Genomic DNA, 19,954 nt, shown 5'->3' with positions numbered 1-19,954 from the left:
AATCCGTACGAAAAAAGGAGCCATTCGCAAATTCGCAAGGTATGCAAGGAGAGGCCGTACGGTAGCAAGAAGACGACACGGCTATGGCAGAAGCAATCCATGGTGTAGCCGTACATTGGTAGCGCAGAAGAAGGGTGACAGAAGGTTTTCTAAAAAAAAAACATCGACAAATAAAAAAAGTTCAAAATGCATAACGGATGATGCCCAAGGGAAGGGAAAGACATAAGCAAGTAGAAAACATCAACGGTTGCCAGAAGGAGTGTGGGATCAGAAGAAAATCACAAAAATAGTGTGTTCCATGCAGTTTTGTGTGGGTTTCAGAGTGTTAATTTGGTCTTGGCTGCGGGGGCACTGCCCCTCAACCCCGCCCTATATCGCAACAGGGAGCACGCCTTGGGCGCTACCCCGCTGGGGGCATTGCCCCTAGACCCCCAATCGCTATGATTATCAATTGTGGGAAGTATGACCAGTTGATGAGACCTGGAGCTAGAGCTGCTGTAGGCATGGAGTGTCTGTGTACCAATGGTGGAGAGAACAACAGGGCAAGCCTTTCGAGAGGGGTGATACACTTTGAGACACTTGGAGTAGGTGTTGGACATGAGGCTGTCTTAGTGGATGCATAGAAAGCTCGAGAGGAGTTGATCATCCAGTTGAAGGCAGTATAGCAACACTTGGCTCGGGGTACCCAAGAGTTGGAAGCAGAGAAAGTAGCACGGGTGGCTATCAAGGTCAGTTTGATTAAGGAGACGGTATTGTGTTAGCAGAGGCTACAGGAAGCAACGTGGGTGCAAGCATAAGACGAATGTGAAAGTGATGTGACAGAAGCAGATTTATCTTGTTGTAGTTAGTCAGTTAATGTATTTTGTTTGTTAATTTGTCTCAGATATTTTGTAATTGTTGTTCGGAGACGACTTTTTCTTTTGGGGGGGATGATGTCGTAGGTAAATATTGTGTAACTGATAGGATTTATGTCATCGATAGATATTGTGTAGTCAACGAGTCCCTTCGGGAAGGTTCTTGTTATGTAGCCAATGGACCCCTTCGGGAAGGTTCTTCAAAAAGTATTTATACACTCTTCGAGATCATTATAATCATCATCATGAGCATAATGTAATGTCTTTGGCATATGTGAATAATATAAGGAGTTATGTTGTTCTTATCTATTGTCTATCTGCATTAATTCATTTACCCCAGTACGGTAAACATAGGTTAGATTAGATCGAAGGGGAAACCTAAAGCCATGACTTGAGCAAGACCAAAGCACTAAAAACCAACAAACGCACACTCAACAACAAAGAAAAGGACGATGAAGGCCTCGAAAATCAAGCATAGGCTTGACGGACAAAAAAAGGAAAACAACTTAATGAAAGCCTTCGGTAAAAGAATTTGATATACGAATTGGAGTTGATTGATCAATCAATATTAAGCAAGTGGATAACAAATTCAGCTTAGAGAGATGCGAAACTAGTTTGAAAAAGTTCCATACTATTACCAACATTTTGTGGTGACAAAATGCAGAACAACAAGTCCAAAATTCTAAATCATTGTCTTAACAACCAAAAACTGTCATTCAATTTAAGATGATGATCCAATTTGATGCTATGTTCTATGATGAATTGATAAATGGAATTGATAATTTCAAATTATGTTGCTATTTATATAGCCATCCCTTGTCATTCCTTCTCCAGCCTAGAATAAAAACATTTCGGAACCCGTTTTCCCATCCCCCTATCCCTGAATCTTGGGGTATCATAGATTATCACAAAAAATAGGGATAGGTTGATCAAAATCACCTTCAAATCTTTAAGAGTTTGTTTCATCCACAAAATTTGAGTATAATACAAATTCGTAATTTTAACATGCATATTTGTATATGTTGCATTAATTTATTGTGCACACCCTCCAAGAATATTCTCATGCATATTCTTATATATAATTGAGCACATGATTGCACATGTACGCCAAGCTTAAGTTCATTTAGTTGAGCTTTAGTTGAGCTTTGGTTGAGCCTAAATTAGTTTAGTCCAGTCTAGTTGAGCTCCACTTTTTATTTTTGGAAAGTTTCCATTTTCAAAACGCTTCTATTTTTTAGTTCCTATTTTTTGGAAACCCTTCAAGCATTCCAATCCTAGATTGACGTACAATGGCTTTTTTGCCCATAACTTGAGCATACGGACTCAAGATCAGACATACCATATATCATTGGAAAGTTGGTTCCTACTCATGGTGATAATTTTATTAGGTTTTCCTTTTGTTGACTATTATAGGTCGTTGAAATCAATCTTCCCTTTCATACATTCAAGGCCATAACATGAATCAATGGATTCCATTGTTTTGGCTTCCATGCATTGTCAAAAAGCTATCAAAGTCCTCTACCCAAATCTACAATCAACTTTTCCAAACTATGCTTCAAGTAGATTTTATTCAACTTCTTGTATTTTAATTTTTCACTATATGATAAGGTATTTGAGCATTTTAGCACTTGAAATGGATTTGCTTGTGTTGGATGACTTCGCTCCTCAAGTAGTTCTACATGTATTTCCACCACTTTGCCTATTTGGACATTTTGAGCATCTTTTGCATGCACTTCCCAATTTGTAAATGAATTGAAAAAAAGTAGTAACTTTATGTATGATTTTTGTGGGGGGGATTTTCCACATTTATGTGCCTTGTTTTGTGCACACTACATTATAAAGTGCCATAGGGGGTTATCTAGTGACTTTTGTTTCGCCATAACTACTTGGTCCAATGAGTCCCTCTGCAACAACATCAAATTCTAATGATTCTTCTCCCATGTGTGTGTGCATTAGATGCTTGCCCTTTTTTAATTTGTAAATACATTCTTTAACATATTCAAATTCTCCTTCATGCACTGCTTGTTGATAAACAGTTCCAATAGGCGTGTCATTCCTCTCCCTTGTTAGCATTATGGGGAGTTTATATTGTTGGTGTTAATGCTTCCTTAGTTTCACTTTGGAGCGAGCTACACATTCAATATTTGATCCTATGAACTATCAGGGAGTTGTATTTCAATATTTGATCCTATTACGATAATAGATAGTTTCTATAATCTTTGTTTAGTATTGAATGGTTATCTACTGTAAATCTCCTATAACTATTAGAATGTTTCTAATATTTAGTTTCCTGGTTCTAGAATAGAATGTTTTTATTCTTTACGATTGTTCATTCAGTCTCTTGTATAAATTGATCTCTTGATCACTGTTAATAACAAAAAAATGATGCTGTATGGAAATTCTATTAGTTATGGATTAGATCTGTATATACGCTCACAACTATGTGGGTATTGTTTATGTTTGTATCAACAATTAGACTATAAGTGTATAATTTTCAAGTAATTTCCTTTCTGTCACTGGCTTTGTTATGAAGGGGCATTCCTTTTTGTAAACAAAGCATTTCTTGGAATTAGTAGGTCTTGGTTTTTAAGATTAACACATGCTGTGATGATTCTTGGTTCTAGTTGGTTATAATATTCATTTTATCTTTTATATTGTGATTATTTGGATTAACACCCTTTACGTGTCATCCTTATCATCATTTTTTAGATTCAGTTGTTCATAAAGGGCTTTGTTGTTTTATTTCTCGTTTGCGGACCCTTGTTTTATTATTTCATTTGAAATGCTTTCATTGATAGCATTGTATAGATTGGTAATATTAATCTGACATTTATTCACAAGGTATGGATTCAGAATACATATTATATGGCTACAGATTTCATTCTTGTGGATCTGTTTGCTCGCTAACATGTTTTTTTCCTAGCTCATTTCAATTAAGGATGGCTTGAGGGGGAAGGTCCTTTTTCGACAAGGTTTCTAAGTATTTATTTGCTCAACTCTGTGAGCTCATCATTCAAACGTGTTGTATATTTTCATAGGGTTGTGATCCCTATAATTTGTAAAATTATTTATAAATATCAAAGTTCACTGGGGTATGCCCCTTTTAAATTTGTAATAATATAGGACATGTGTCCCAAGCTAGACTAGAAGTTTTCCTCTCCGTTCTTTTCTACCAGTGCCTGCTTGAATGGAGTTCAGCTTTTGTAAACTTTTATTTTTTATAAAATTAATCAAGGCCTCGGTTGTTCACCGATAATTTTTTTTTAAAAACCAAGAAAATATTTACCAATTACTTCATAATATGGTATCAGATCCTATACTCTAAAAAAAATCGAAAATAATTATAATTTCTTGGTCAAAATTCTCTTTTAATTATTTTTCATGCATATCGACTTCCAATACCTTTGGTTTGACCAGGGTTTTTTGCCAAAAAAATGGCGTCATTTTGTCTGTAACGCATTTTTTTCTGGTCTACAAACTCATGCTCTTCTATATGAACAAGTGTGACTAAATCCTCTGACGAGGGTTATTCTGTGTTATTCATGTGGAGGTCTGATGGGCACCATTCCTCTGCAACTCACATACAAATTTTTCTGCCACTCGCATCCAAATTTCTCTGAAAATCGTGTCTGTTTTGTGACCCATTTTTTACCATTTTTTATAAAATAAGTGCTCATTTTTTACAGTGTTTGGACACGTCTAGGGATATTACAAACCTCTGGTCTTGATTCACGCCCTGAATCTGCAATTTTCTCTGCAAATACACCATTATTTTGGGGTTTTTTTGCACCTAGCACGATTTTTGGTCAAGAACCCTAATTTTTTGTACTGAATCCAAAAATATTTTACAAATGTGTCGTGGCTTTTTTGAGAGCTCAACTGGGTCGTCGTCCATTTTTCAAGGTGCCTCAATATTTGAGCCGATCAATCCAAAATCCAACTACCTATTCTTTCTAGGTTTTTCAAGCTCTCTTTTGAGTACCTCTTCATTTTTTCTCCGTCTTCCATTTTTTGCCTTGAAGAACGTGCCTTCACAAATTTTCAAGCTTTTTCACTAAAAAACGTCTTATGGCACCTTTGACTAATATTTTGCTTGAGGGAAATCAGAAGTTCAACAATCACACTTATGGCACGTGGAAACAGCGGATGCTAACCATCTTCGAATATCGCAATAGTGATCAGGTAACTCTGGGTACTACAACTCAACATACTCAAGCTAGTCCTGATCAAATTACATATGATCAGTAGAATTGAGAGGCAGTGATGTTTCTCAAATTATCCATAGCTGATGATCAGCTCTCTCATATTCCATTTAATAAGACAGCTGCCAAGATATGGGAGCATCTCAAGACACTTCATGAGACTTCAGACAAAATCATAGCCTTCTTTCTCAAGAGCACTTTGTTTTCTATTGTCATGGATGAGCAGAAATTGCTCCAAAATCACTTGAATAGGATTTAGGAATTTGTGATAAGTTACTTGTCATTGGATGCAAGATGGAGGAAGAGGACATTGTGGTCATTGCCCTCAGAAGTTTACCCAAGTCCTACGAGCATTTTATTGACACTCAACATCACTTCTACTAGTGTTGATATGAACTTCACATATCTCTGCAAACTTTTGCTTCAGCAAGATCAATGGAAACAATAGTTCAGTAGCAGTTCCACCTCCACCTCCACAGAGCAACCCTTTGTTGCTTAATCATTTCAAAAGGATAAGGGTAAGTCTCATTCACAAAAGTCTTCTTAGCAGAGGTCCTCTTGTCCAGCTTTAGAAGGCTCCAGGAAAAAGAACATTCAATGCAACTATTGCCACAAGTATGGGAGGGTATTATGATAATAGATAGTTTCTATCATCTTTGTTCAGTATTTAATGGTTATCTATTGTAAATCTCAACCATTATTGTAAATCTCCTATACATATTAGAATGTTTCTAGTATTTAGTTACCTATATCTAAAATAAAATGTTTCTATTCTTTACGATTGCTTCCTAAGGAAACATCATTCAATCTCTTCTATAAATTGATCTCTTGATCACTGTTGATAACAAGCAAATATTTTCTAATTAGTTTGTAATAGATCCTATATACACTAATTCATCCTTGTATTATAATGGTAAAATAATAAATGTGTTATTAAACAGAGATCATAAATGATCTATCTATACAAGTATACATAAGAATGTTTCTACGACGAACAAAGAGAGAGAGAAATAGAAACATTCCAGGAAGAAATAAAGTGAAAGTTTCCATATTGAACAGAGAGAGAATATGGAAATATAGAAGAAGAATGACCATTAGAAATAGAAGTAAATCTACAAAAGAGAGAAACAAAATTAGAGAGATTTTACTCTAATACCCTCCCTTAATGGTCAATCTAACTTCAAACCAAAAAAAATTCAAGAGAATCTTCAATAAGCAAAAAAGGCAAACTCAGGCTAATCATCGAGCTCTGCCCATTCTACAATATTGGTCTATAGTAGCATTGATTGTGGTCGGACAAGCCTTAGTACCCAAAACAAGCACCTCAAGGTGACGGTACTCGAAGATCATCATCATTCTCTACTTCCACGTGTTGTAGTTCTTTTCATTGAATCGTTGACTATGTTCTAAGAGAAGATTCGAGAGAGATGCCATAACACGTTTTTCAATGCAAAAAAAATGTGAATATGAGAAAAGGCATGAACTTCGAGGCAAATTGAAAGAAGACCCAAAAAAAATTAAAGGACACCCAGAAGAGAACATGACAAACTCAGCAGAAAGAATCTGAAATTAAATTCTGAATCCGCTGGCTCAAAAATTGAGGCACAGAAAATGTACCCAGAAAATAAAAAGACTGACCAGTTGAGATTTGGGAAACCCAATTTCAATATGCAATTAAAATAAAATTTCAAGTTGATTTGATGCATAGAAACCCTAGCCGAAAGTGCAAGAACTAGAGGTAGTCATGAAAGCATAGATATTTGTAGAAAAACAAGCTCACAAAAAAGTCAACTATAGGCCCAACAAGCAGGGGAAAGGCAAATGATGCACGAGTTGCAAGAGAAAGGCTTCCCAAAGAAAAATAATATACAAAAACCCTACACAGATTTTTAAAAATATCCTTGCAAACAAATTTTTCAACACACCCAGGTAAAGGATGTTGAAAATCTTGAGTCTAAATTTTCATGAAGAAATTAAAGATTTTCAAAACCTATTTTGAAAAAATAACTCAAAAAATTGCAATAATGAGATTATTATTTTTCAAAAAAAAAACTATGATACCATATTATGGTAAAATAATGAATGTGTTATAAAACAGAGATCATAAATGATCTATATATAAAAGTATACATAAGAATGTTTCTATAAAGAACAAAGAGAGAAATAGAAACATTCCAGGAAGAAAGAGAGTTTCCATATTGAACAAAGAGAGAATATGGAAACATAGAAGAGTGACTATTAGAAATAGAAGTAAATCTATAGAAGAGAGAGAAACAAAATTAGAGAGATTTTACTATAATATGAATTTCATGAATAAGAGTTTTTTTTCTCCCCAAGTTTCACTTAAAGAGGGTATTAGAGCATACATATCTGTTTCATTAGGTATATGTTGCATAAATGAATTGTTCACGTGCTCAAAGAATATTCTTATGCATAATTGAGCACATATTTACACATGCATGCCTAGCTTAAGTTCACTTAGTTGAACTTCAATTGCGCCTACTCTAGTTTATTTCAATCTAGTTGGGACTCATTTTGCCTTTCCAACTCTACTTTGCATATCTTATCTTTTCTATCTTTTTCTCCATTTTTAGAGACATGTTCTTCTATAGAAGCATAACGTTTTATTCATTGTGATTCATCCTGCAATTGATAATCTTACAATCTTGTCTTCTTTGTATCTTGAGAAATGTAGCAATCGATTTCTTGCTACCCTCCTTGTGGAAAGTGCTCTTGTTTCTTTGTATGAACCTGGAGATGCTTGGGTTCAAAACTCAACATGGATTCATGATGCAAGGGAAGGGAGAGGTAGCAGGAATCAATTGGAATAAACCCAACTTAAACCTACAAACAATCCCCCTTTCTTAGAGTTGCACACGGAAACTTAATCAAATACACAAAAAGGAACAAGAGGCCATATGCAACATTCAATAGGTGTAATTATTTAACTTCGCATATAAAAATAGCAAGATGGCCGATTGTGAGGCCTTCTGGGTTGTAGCCTTATACAAGGAATTATTATGAAATCAGAATCCTAATTTGCATCTTTACCTTCTTTACTCTCAAATAATTTCTTACTATCATTCTTACATCTAACCAAGCTTCTTATATAGCCAACTAAACCACAGGTCGGCTAGTCAAGCATTTAATTACATTATAGTTCCAATCTTGGAAGAGTAAACCAAAACCCAAGCAAAGGACAACAAACGATCACGCACACTTAAGGCTATGTCCACACGAGAGTTAGGAGTCGACTCCCAATTGCGCAAGACGTCATGTCATCATAAGAAACTGCACAAATAAGAAGATCATGCTTCGCTAGATGAAAACTATAGAAATAGAGACCGTGAAGAACAAAATAGAACTCAAAGAATATGAAACATCAGAACACGCACAATTAGGACAAGGATCTAGGATAGGTTCTCGACATAATTCCAACTACGCACAACTTGAAACCAAAAGCACCAACGGCTACTCTACGAATAGGGGGCTGGTACAAAAAACAAGAAATGTTTTTGGTTGATGCAAGATTGCTTGAAGACCCAAGATGCTCCTACATCATACACATGGGGTAAACAAAGAACTGGTGTCAACATCATACATTACTAATATTCTGACCCGAATCATAAAGATCCACATCAGCTCGTGTGATCCATGAATTGTCTTCAACTGGTTTGTCTATCCACTTAACTAGGTATTCCATGTAGTCTTTTCCTCTAGTGCTCTTACTTATTCTGCAATTCAAAATACTCTTAATGTTGTTTGTCTTCTTCTTAGGATAATCAAGGTTGTCTATCAATTCATCATCTGATTCAAAATACTCAAAGATATATGCAATATTGAATATAGAAGAAATATCCGTATCTTCTAGCAATTCAAGTTCAAAAGCATTTCCACTATCAAACTTTCTCAGAATCTTACGAGAACCAAATTTGTTCATTTTCAGCTTACTATAGTTGCCAACTGGAAATCTGTTCTTCAAATGAATCATAGCATCATCTCCAACAACAAAAGATTTATGTCTCCTCTTATCTACCTTCATTTTCTATTTCAAATTCTCTTTCATTTCATCATGCAAAGTCTTAATGAAATATGCAAATTCCTCACCCTCGGCACTTCTTTTAACATCAATAGCCAAATCCCTTAATTCAGTAGTTCCTTCATGATTCATTCCGATGACAATCTCGAAAGTTGTCTTTTTAGTGCTTCTATTCACAGAATTGTTATATGTGAACTCTACTTGTGCAAAAACAAATCCCACTTAGCAAGCTTATCTCTAACAAAACATCTTAACAAGTTACCCAAACTTATGTTCACTACCTAAGTTTGTCCATTTGTTTGCAGGTGAAATGTAGAACTAAACTTCAACTCTGTATTTAGCTTCCTCCAAAGTGTTTTTCAAAAATAACCAGTAAACTTAGTATCTCTGTCTGAAACAATAATCTCAGGCAAATCATGCAATCTTACAAGGTATGAAATGAGTCATCTTTGAAAATTTGTCAACCACAACAAAAATTGAATCATTACCTCTCTAAGTTCTAGGTAACCCAAGAACAAAGTCCATACTAATCTTCCCAAGGTTTACTAAGTATAGGCAATGGTGAATACAATCCCACATTTTGACTAATTCCTTCTGTTGTTTGACAAATTCTGCAACTTCTAACCAATCTCTGCACATCCTTATAAATTTGGGGCCAAAAGTACCTATCAAAAATCAACCTTACTGTCTTATCAATTCCAAAATGTCCTACAAGTCCGCCACTATGTTTCTCCTTCATGAGATTATCTCTTATAGATCCTCTAGGTATGCACAACTGAATTCCTTTAAACAGCATATCTTGCTGAATGAAATAATCAATCCACTTATCTCTTAACATCTTATCTTTACAAGCTTTCAAGGTCTTGCAAAATCAGGATCAATTTCATACAAGTACTTCAAATCATCAAAACCAAGTACCTCAACTCTCATCTCTGTCAGAAAACTCCTTCAGCTCAAAGCATCAACTTTATTTGATTGTCCACTCTTATGTTTCAATAAAAAATAAAAGTTCTACAAATACTCAATGCACTTCATATGTCTCTAGTTCAACTTATTTTTACTTCCCAAATACTAAAAAGCTTTATGTTCAGTGTATAACACAAGATCTTTAGGCATCAAATAATGTCTCAATTTCTTCAAACATTGAGTGATAGCATAGAATTCCTGATCATGAACTAAATATTTCCTCTTAGCATCATTCAATTTCTCACTTAAGAAAGCTACAAGTCTTCCTTCTTGACTCAAAACAACTCCAATAGCTCTTCCACTAGCATCACATTCAATTTGAAAAACTTTACTGAAATCAGGCAAAGCAAGTGTAGGTAATTCTGCAATCTTTTGCTTTAATGTTTCAAACTTCTTTTGTGCTCCAAGTGTCCACTTGAAATTCTTTTTATCCTCTCTCATAGTCTCAGTTGTCGCATTACAAACAAAACTGAAATTTCTGACAAACTTCCTATAAAAACTTGTCCATCCATAAAATGATCTTACTTCTCCAACATTCTCAGGTGTAGGCCACATAAGAATAGCTTTTACCTTCTCTAGATCCATCTTCAAACAATCGGCTAAAATAACATAACCAAGGTTCACAATCTCTTCCTTCATGAATGAACATTTCTTCAAGTTAATCAGCAATTTCTCCTCCTTCAATCTCTATGATACATGTCTGATATGCTCAAGGTGTTCATCTTTAGTTCTATTGAATATCAAAATGTCATCAGGATATTCAATTACAAACTTACCCAAGAATTTCTTTAGAACTTCAATCATCAACCTCATAAAAGTACTAGGTGCATTAGTTAAACCAAAATACATAACCAACCACTCATACAAGCCCTCGTTAGTCTTAAAAGTAATTTTCTAATCATCTCCCTCTCTAGTTCTGATCTGATAATAACCACTTTTCAAATCAATCTTGGTAAAATACTTCGCTCCACTCAAACAATCCATTACTTCATCCATCCTAGGCAAAGGAAATCTATTCTTCATTGCTATCTTGTTGATAGCTCTAGAATCAGTGCACATTCTCCATTCTTTTTAGGTGCTAATACAGCGGGCACTGCACAAGGACTCAAACTTTCTCTAATTAGACCTTTCTCAAGTAGTTCATGTACATGTCTTCAATTCAGCATTTTCAGTAGGTGTAAGCATATGTGGTGCTTTATTAGGCAAACTAGCTCCAGGTATCAAATCCATACAATGACTAATACTTCTCATAGGAGGTAAACCATCAGTTACTTATCATAAATGATGTTTGAAAACTTCGCCAACTAAGATTGAATCTTATGTGCATGTTTTAGTTCATCTTGTTTCTTAGTTTTTCTAGGAATCAAAGCAATGCAAACATTCTATTTCTTCATAACCTTAGCAAATTATTTTCCATGAACCAAAGATACTCCGATTGTAGTACAATGATTCTCTTCAAGTTTTTCAACCAAAGGCAACAATACTGGTTTCTCTCCATCAACCCAAATAGTATACTGATTCAATCTACCATCATGCAAAGTTTGTCTATCATACTGCCAACATCTACCCAAATGAATATGACAATCCATAGGCATAATATCACACAAGACTTCATCATAATAATTCCCAATTTTGAATTTAACAAGGCATTGTTCACTTACAAGCAAATTATGCTCCTTCTGGATCCAAGCAACATGGTAAGGGTTAGGATGTTTCAATCTTTGTAACTGCAACTTGTTAACCAACTCTTATGAATCTAGACTTCCCACAAAGCTAATAATCATACCGTTAGTGTAGTTTTTTTTAATTTCCTAGTGGGTTATTTATTTTTTCCTCTATTACTAGGTTTTTCCTACACTTTTATTAATCTCGCTTAGGTTAATAAAGCATGCCTTATTAGGTGAATGGTTGCGAGCTGTCACCTTCCTACATGTGAGCATCTATTAGCTATCGTGGGAAGATACTTTGTTATCTTTAGTCCGATAGTGCGCCTCATTGGTCGGTGTTGCCACTTCCTTCCTCTTCCTGGCCTATATAAGCATGCTACCTAACTCGTATTTGTATCTCTTACTTTTGCATCTTCTTAATGCTATTTTGCTTCTAGCATTTGCATTACTCTCTTGGAGACTAACTCTGTGTTGCTACTTTGATTTTGTATCATTTGCATACATAGTTTAGATATCTATTCTTTGCACTAGTTTTCTGGGTTATTAATCTTTCAGATTCTAACATGGTATCAAAGCTTTTCTATATGCAAGAGTAGATTTTAGTTTCTTTATTTGAGAGATTCAGGAGGGGCTAATAAATCTTATTGTAAGTTTTTGAAAAACCCAGTATGCTCTTCTCTCGCATCTTCAGATGATCTTGAGAATCAGAAAAGTTTGACAAAAACGTTTTTAATCTCTGGGTGATTGCAGCATTTCTGGTTGTTCCAATACGTTCGAAAAGCTTGAAAAAGTCAAATTTGGCTTTCATTTCACCGAGATCAGAGATCGTCGTACAAGTTGCAAAACTGATGTTTCAATCTCAAATCTAACAACCAACTTGCATATTTGGTGTTCTCAATCAATATTGCAGATTCCAGCATGCCATTTATTGACTTAGGTAGCTAATTCAATCTTTTCATGACGTTTTTTGGTTGTTGGGACCATTTTTTGTTGCTAAAGGCGTCTGATTTACACTACAGCTACATCTTCTGTACATCAGCAAGAAAAACGCTTTCTAGATTTTGTTCGCGGCACCGAAAAACCATCTGGGTATCTTTTAGTTTTTGCATGAAATCTGTATATTTTGCAAAATTGAGCACGGAACGCTACAACCGTACCCCTCTCCTTTGGCAATCGTAAATTTGAATGCAATTTTCAAATGCCTTGTTCTTGCTCATACGAACTCCGATTTCGATGATTCCTATTATGATCTTGGCTATTTTTTTGTGCTCTATCCACTAGTGCAGTCAGTTTTTTATTATCATGCATAAATTTTTCAAAAATTGCAGATTCTCGACCATGACTTTGCACAATTCTCATTTTGGAAACTTCAGAGGATCATAACTTTTTCATATGACCTCGTATCGAGGTGATTCTTTTTTTGAAAGTGCATGATTTTTTAAGTAGATCACAGTGGTGTTATTTGTTTCCTTGAGTATTGTGCCAAAGTTTCACTTTCCGCATATGCTCTTCGTGAAGGTTTTTTAATACATTGAAATCAAGAACAATTAGTATTTCTTGCTAGTAGTAGTTGTAAATGCACTAAAATAAAGTGCCAAATCATATTTCCTTGGTGGGGGGTTCTTTGAATGAGTAAAAAGGGAGGCATTGTCATGGTTGGGTCCTCTTCTTTTTAGCATTTCTTCTCTACATTTCTTCATCATGGATCAAACAAATATACCCATCCTAACTCCATACAATTACTTTGAGTGGAAATCACGCATGACAATTCACTTAAGGAAAGCTGGATTAAATAGGATCACTATGGGACTTGAAACTGAACCTAATAAAGATGAAGATAAGCCTAAGTGGTTTAACAAATGTGATGAGGCATATGGAACATTGTGTTTGTCTATTTCTCTCGACTTGCTATTTCACATTGAATCTTTGGATACACCAAATGAAATATGGATAGAGCTAGAAACACTATTTGGCGCACAAGATTCAATGAGGGGCCATATGTTGAAAAATGAACTAATTAGTTTAAGTCCAGGCAATTTTAACACAATCCAAGATTTCTTCACTAAATTGAAATCACTAAGGCTGCAGTTAAAACAATGTGGAATTGAAAAGAAAGATGAACAACTGATTCTTAGTATTCTCTCTCAGCTAAGTTCAAAATATTTTGTGTTTGTCTCTACCTTCTATCCTTCTAAAGGTGCACTAGGTACTCAATTCACCATGCCATCTTTAGATGATTTTGCTGTCAATCTCACTCGAGAACAAGACAAGCTAATCCAGATGGGCACTCTTAAGTCCTCTAAGTCACATGCCTTGGCTGCCAACAAGGTACAAAAGAACAAAAAGGACAAAGTAGTAACAACAATAGTAAGGATGAGAAACAAAATAATAGCAAGGAGAAGAAGGATCATATACCGGTTGCTTCAAAAGCAACTATTGATACCCCATCTTCCAAGGACAATTAGCCTAAGAAAGAAAAAGTCCAATGTGCCTATTGTAAAAGACTCGATCATGATGAACATAAATGTTTGAAAAAACAAACTGATCACTTGACACACATTTTTGAGAAGAATAACATTAGTGTTCCTGAGTCTATCAAACAAAGTTCTAATGAAGGGTCTAACAAGGCAAAAGAAAACAGCAAGGAGAAAGGAAAGGGCAAGGTCCTTGTTGTCGTTGCTTCCTCACCATCCACTTGGGTTCTTGATTCGGGCGCTTCACACCACATGGCTTCATCTAAGGAAGAACTTGCATCCTTGGAACCGTGTACTATGCCTTTTATTTTGATGGGTGATGACACACCTATTGAAGTGTGTGGGAGAGGGTCTATTGATGTGGGGCATGGCACATTCCATGATGTTCTTTGTATATCCTCATTATCAACTAATCTCCTATCAGTATACCAAATCACTTACATAGGTTCAGGAAAGCGGGTTGAGTTCGCTCCTGATTTAGTGGAGATACATGATTTGCATAGTGATTCTACGGTTGCAGTTGGGAGAGCAGATCATCAATTACGACTCTGTCTGTTTTCTCACCTTGTTCCTGATCCTCCTTCGACTGCTTTGCTCACTCACTCTAATGATGTGAGTAAATTATGGCATGAGCGGTTTGGCCATCTTAACTTCTGCTACTTGCATCAGCTCAACCAGCAGAGCATGGTCACAGGGTTGCTTTCTGTTTAGTTCTCAAGCAATGTTTGCCAAGGTTGCATTCTTGGTAAGCATCCTAAGGAAAAGTTTGACAAAAGTAAGACATGGAGATCTTCATAGATACTAGAGTTAGTTCACAATGATTTGGCTGGTCCATTTCAGCATCCTTCTTTCAACAGGGCCCAATATGTCCTCACATTCATTAATGACTTTTCTCGATATACTTGGGTGTACTTTCTCAAACAGAAGTCAAAGGTATTTGATCATTTTCAGGACTTCAAAACTTTTTTAGAGAAGCAATCCGAGAAAGCCATCAAAGTTTTGCGCAAAAACAATGGTGGTTGATCGGTTTGAGAGATTTTGCACTTCAAAGGGGATTGATTTGCAGTATTCAATTCCATACAATCCTCAACAGAATGGTGTTGCAAAACGGAAGAATAGACCCTTGAAGGAAATGACAAACTGTATGATTCACTTTAGATCTCTTGCACCACAGTATTGGGCAGAAGCCATTAACTATGCTTGTTATATCCAGAACCGTGTTCCTCACCAAGCCTTGAAGGGAGTTACTCCTTTTGAAGCTTGGAGTGGTCGGAAACCATTAGTTAAGCACTTTTGAGTTTTTGGCTCTCCTGCATGGGCCCACATTCCCACAGAGAAATGCAAGGCCTTGGATCTGCAGAGCAGAGCAGACCTTGCATATTTGTAGGTTATCTTGATGGTGTGAAAGGTTATTGGTTGCTCCACCCTACTACACATAAGTTGTTCATTGAGAGAAGTGTTCAATTTGAGGAGGGATCTTCAAGCTCACTTTCTATCACTTCTCCAACTCCTACTTTGACATTGGAGTCACTTGGAATGCATGACAGATCTTCTAATGAGTCAAATTCACCTGAGCAGTCTTCTAACTCCACTTCTGATGCAGAGAGTGATTCAGAGAACTCACTTCCTTCCTCTACTAGTCATTATTCAGAGGTTAATGATTCCCCTCCAGATTCTTCGTCTTCCAGTCCACTTTGGGCTAGACAGACCTTGTAATCTACAGGTGATTGGGTTGGGGATCCATCAGACACTAGGCGAACTCATTCACAATTCCAGGATGCTCCCCATGTCTTCATTGCTACTACCTCAAATCCACAATCCTTTCATGAGGCTTCCGGTATTCCTAAGTGGGATACAGCTATGCAGGAAGAATATAGTTCCTTGATGAGGAACCACACTTGGGATCTTGTCCCTCTTCCTAAGGGAAGAAAACTTGTTCAATGTAAGTGGATCTATCAGACAAAATTTGCAGCAGATGAGTTGGTTGACAAGCATAAGGCTCGCTTGGTCGTCAAAGGATTTTCCCATGTTCCTGGGATTGACTACTCTAAGACTTTTGCGCCAGTTGCCCAAATGAATTCCATTTGACTTGTTTTTGCCATTGCTGCAGCTAATCATTGGGAAGTACATCAGATGGATGTGAAGAGTGTTTTTCTTCACGGTGACCTTCATGAGGAGATCTACATGGAGCAGCCACAGGGTTTCCTTCAAGATTCTTCACTTGTGTGTCGTCTTCAAAAGTCTCTCTATGGCCTCAAACAAGCTCCTCAGGCCTGGTATGCCAAGATGCACTCCTTCCTTCTATCAATTGGGTTCACTCGGTGCCATTTTGATCCTAATGTCTACATTTTGCAACAGGGTGATTTACTCCTATTTTTGGTTTTGTATGTTGATGACTTGCTAAACACAGGAAGTTCTTCACCTACCATTAAGGCTGTCAAAGTTGCCCTTCAAGATAATTTTTTAATGACTGACTTGGGCTTGTTGCATTACTTTCTCAGGATTGAGATCTTTCAATCTCCTTCCAGGATCACCATCACATAGTCCAAGTACGCTCTAGATTTACTCTTGAGGTTTCATATGGCTGACTGTAAGCCTGCTCTGACTCCCTTCCTTTCTGGAGTCAAACTTGAGGCTCAGTGTTCTTCTCCACTTGTTAATGGCACCTTGTATCGCCAACTTGTTGGGAATCTCATTTATATGACTCATACGAGACCTGACATCTCATATGTTGTAGGCATGTTCTCTCGATTCATGCAGAGCCTCATGAGCTGCATTGGAAAGCAACCAAGCGGATCCTTCATTACATTCAGGGTTCTCACAATCATGGGATTCACTATATAGCAGGTATTGAGTTTGATTTGGTGGGATAGACAGATTCAGATTGTGCGGGTGATTCTCAGGTTCGCAAGTCTACTTCAGGTTATAACTTCTCACTTGGTTCAAGTCCTATTTGTTGGTCAAGCAAAAACTAGTCTGCTATTGCTCTATCTTCTAACAAGGCTGAGTATCAGGGGGTTGTGAATGCCGCCACTGAGGCCATTTGGCTTCAACATCTTCTCACTGAGTTTGGCATCCAAATTAGACGGCCATCAATCATATTTTGTGACAACCAGAGTGCCATTCAGATCTCACAAAATCCGATCCATCATCAATGAACCAAACACATAGAGATCCACATGCACTACATCCGGGAGCTCATCCATGGTCATGTCATCAACCTTCGCTATTGTCCGACTTCCGAGCAAGTTGTTGATATCTTCACCAAAACCCTTCACTGAGAGCAAGTTCCTTCATTTGCGAGCTTTGTTGGGGGTGCGGGATGCTTCATCCTTTGGGGGGGCCTCTTCCTCTCACTCGGAGTCCTGACTTTCTCTGGGGGTCTCTTTTCTCTCTCTTTTGGGGGAATTTTATGTAGATGGGTACCTCATTAGGCTTGACTTGTCAAGACCCATTTCTACATCCACCTAAGCTTCGCTTATGGAGGGGTGTTAGTGTAGTTTTTTTATTTCCTAGTGGGTTATATATTTTTCTCTATATTACTAGGTTTTTCCTACACTTTTATTAATCTCGCTTAGGTTAATAAAGCATGTCTTATTAGGTGAATAGTTGCGAGGTGTCACCTTTCTACATGTGAGCATCCATTAGCTATCTTGGAAAGATACATCATTATCTTCAGTCCGATGAATGGTTGCTCCTCATTGGTCGGTGTTGCCAACTCCTCCCTCTTCCTAGCCTATATAAGCATGCTACCTAGCTCGTATTTGTATATCCTGCTTTGCATCCTCTTAATGCTATTTTGCTTCTAGCATTTGCATTACTCTCTTGGAGACTAACTCTGTGTTGCTACTTTGATTTTGTATCATTTGCATTCATAGTTTAAATATCTATTCTTTGCACTAGTTTTCTGAGTTATTAATCTTTTCAGATTCTAACACATACACGTATATACTTTTGATGACAAAGGACCATATTATGTCAAATATCCAGAACAGATGATAATCATTTTTTTCCAAGATATATTTGTCAATTTTAGGTCAGTGGTCTGCATTGCTTTCAGCAAGTAATTTACTGATTTGAGTTTGACTTAGTAGCTGATCTTGACCATTTGAGTTTATTGCAGGCCAAGCTAACTCTGGGTTTATGAATGCATGATGAATGAGGTTTGGGTCTATATCTTTGGGTGAATTGTTACAGTTGGATTTCTCCTGTTGTGTGATAGCATGAAGGTCCATTTTACAGAAGAGTGCAGTGTCCTTATCATTCTACTTCCTTTGTGTATGATTATATTTTTCCGTGTGCATTCAATATTCAGTGCTGTCTGCAAAGTTATTTTTTTCTTCTGACAATACCATACATAAATAGCAAGATGCAATCACATCCTACTTACAAATGCATAATTTCACTGGCCGCAATATAACTGCAATATAACCACATAAGATCATGCATGCCAGCTCATTATCTAGTCCATTTCATAACTCAATAAAATCATTTCTAAAATCACCTTGCCCCACAGAGACAATTAAAAGCATGCCCAATGCTCAAAAGAGACATACCAATTAAACGTTCCGCATAGGATTTGCCGATACTGATAAATTCATGCTGGAGAAACTGCAGAAGATTCTGCTTTGATGTCTCTGCAATAAGTCGTTTGATGAGTAGCAGATCAACAGAAGAGGGATGGTACTTTGTCTCAGCAGGTGCTAAAGGCATCACATCTGTCCTTCGTGCAAATCGTATGGTAACATTTTTGCTACATGACAAGTCAATGTACAATAATGCCATACATATATTTAATGTTATTCTTGAAGATTCACAGCTACAAAGATGAAGTAAAGGATGTCTAACCACAAAAAGCACAATTTTATAGCTAGACTTTAATGTTACGGAACATAAACTATATTCCTCCAAAGAGGTTTTGTGTAAAGCGAATCTTACTCTGCTGTTCCTGACGTGTAGCGAAAGAGAAACTGAGCATATGGTGTAATTACAGCCATTTGACGCATGTAATGTATAATTTTTGACTGTACATATCAATAAACAAAGCCATAAGGGATATTATTCCAAAGAACTTTCCTAGATGAATAAATTCATAAATTTCTTATTCCGCACCTAGCATACCACTCACACGATGAGTTGTCCAGTTGCCTTCAATTGTGACCTCAATTTCAGCCCCATGCCACCTATCTTTATTGTCACGTTTTTCATGGAGATGGACATGAGGAACATTTCTACGCAATGACACATTCTTTTCACATCAGCCCAAAATCAAAAGGATTAACAAATTGTCCCTATATGAATGAAAACTCTACATTCTTCTGAAGAATGCCTCTGCAGAGTTCAATTTCTAAAGATGCATACTTGTGAATATCAATATCAAGCCTGCAAAATGATATATAATTCTGCCCCCTTGTCGCTGATAAAATGTCAATAGGAAGTCCAGTACTCATTTTGGACCAGATCAATGCCTGTGTAGAAATGTACAACACAATTCTAAGAACTCAAACTGATGTAAGCAGACATAAATAACATCATGAGATGTATCTCAATTAACAAAAATTTAGACTTCTTCAAATATCACTTCAAGGCTAACCCTTTTCACAATTTATCACTAAATAACAAATCAATATCTAATATTTAGTTTATATTTCTCCCCCTTAACTGTCTCTCAATTGAAGAATCAAACATTCAGAATTGATCGACAAAGTTCAGGCTACTTAATGACTAAAAATTTGTTATTCTTATTTTTATT

General features: G+C 36.5%; 1 protein-coding gene across 3 annotated transcripts in view; it reads right to left on the bottom strand.

The window, feature by feature from the left end:
• LOC149540081 (DNA topoisomerase 6 subunit B-like) overlaps nt 1-19,954 on the bottom strand; it is a 95,173-nt gene that overhangs the window by 37,562 nt on the left and 37,657 nt on the right. For all 3 annotated transcript variants that reach the window (XM_089801278.1, XM_089801279.1, XM_089801280.1), the window contains 4 exons: nt 19,564-19,670; nt 19,331-19,433; nt 19,141-19,226; nt 18,759-18,955 (listed from right to left, as the gene is read on the bottom strand). In XM_089801278.1, the coding sequence (XP_089657404.1) occupies nt 18,759-18,955; nt 19,141-19,226; nt 19,331-19,433; nt 19,564-19,670 (493 nt within the window). The remainder of the gene's footprint in view (nt 1-18,758; nt 18,956-19,140; nt 19,227-19,330; nt 19,434-19,563; nt 19,671-19,954) is intronic.

This window comes from Cupressus sempervirens, chromosome 9, assembly GCF_028749045.1.
Source record: "Cupressus sempervirens isolate cs-2001-9-10 chromosome 9, ASM2874904v1, whole genome shotgun sequence".
Classification (NCBI taxonomy): domain Eukaryota; kingdom Viridiplantae; phylum Streptophyta; class Pinopsida; order Cupressales; family Cupressaceae; genus Cupressus; species Cupressus sempervirens.
The sequence above is the reverse complement of the archived record's forward strand: the minus strand, read 5'-3'. Positions and strand labels throughout refer to the sequence as shown.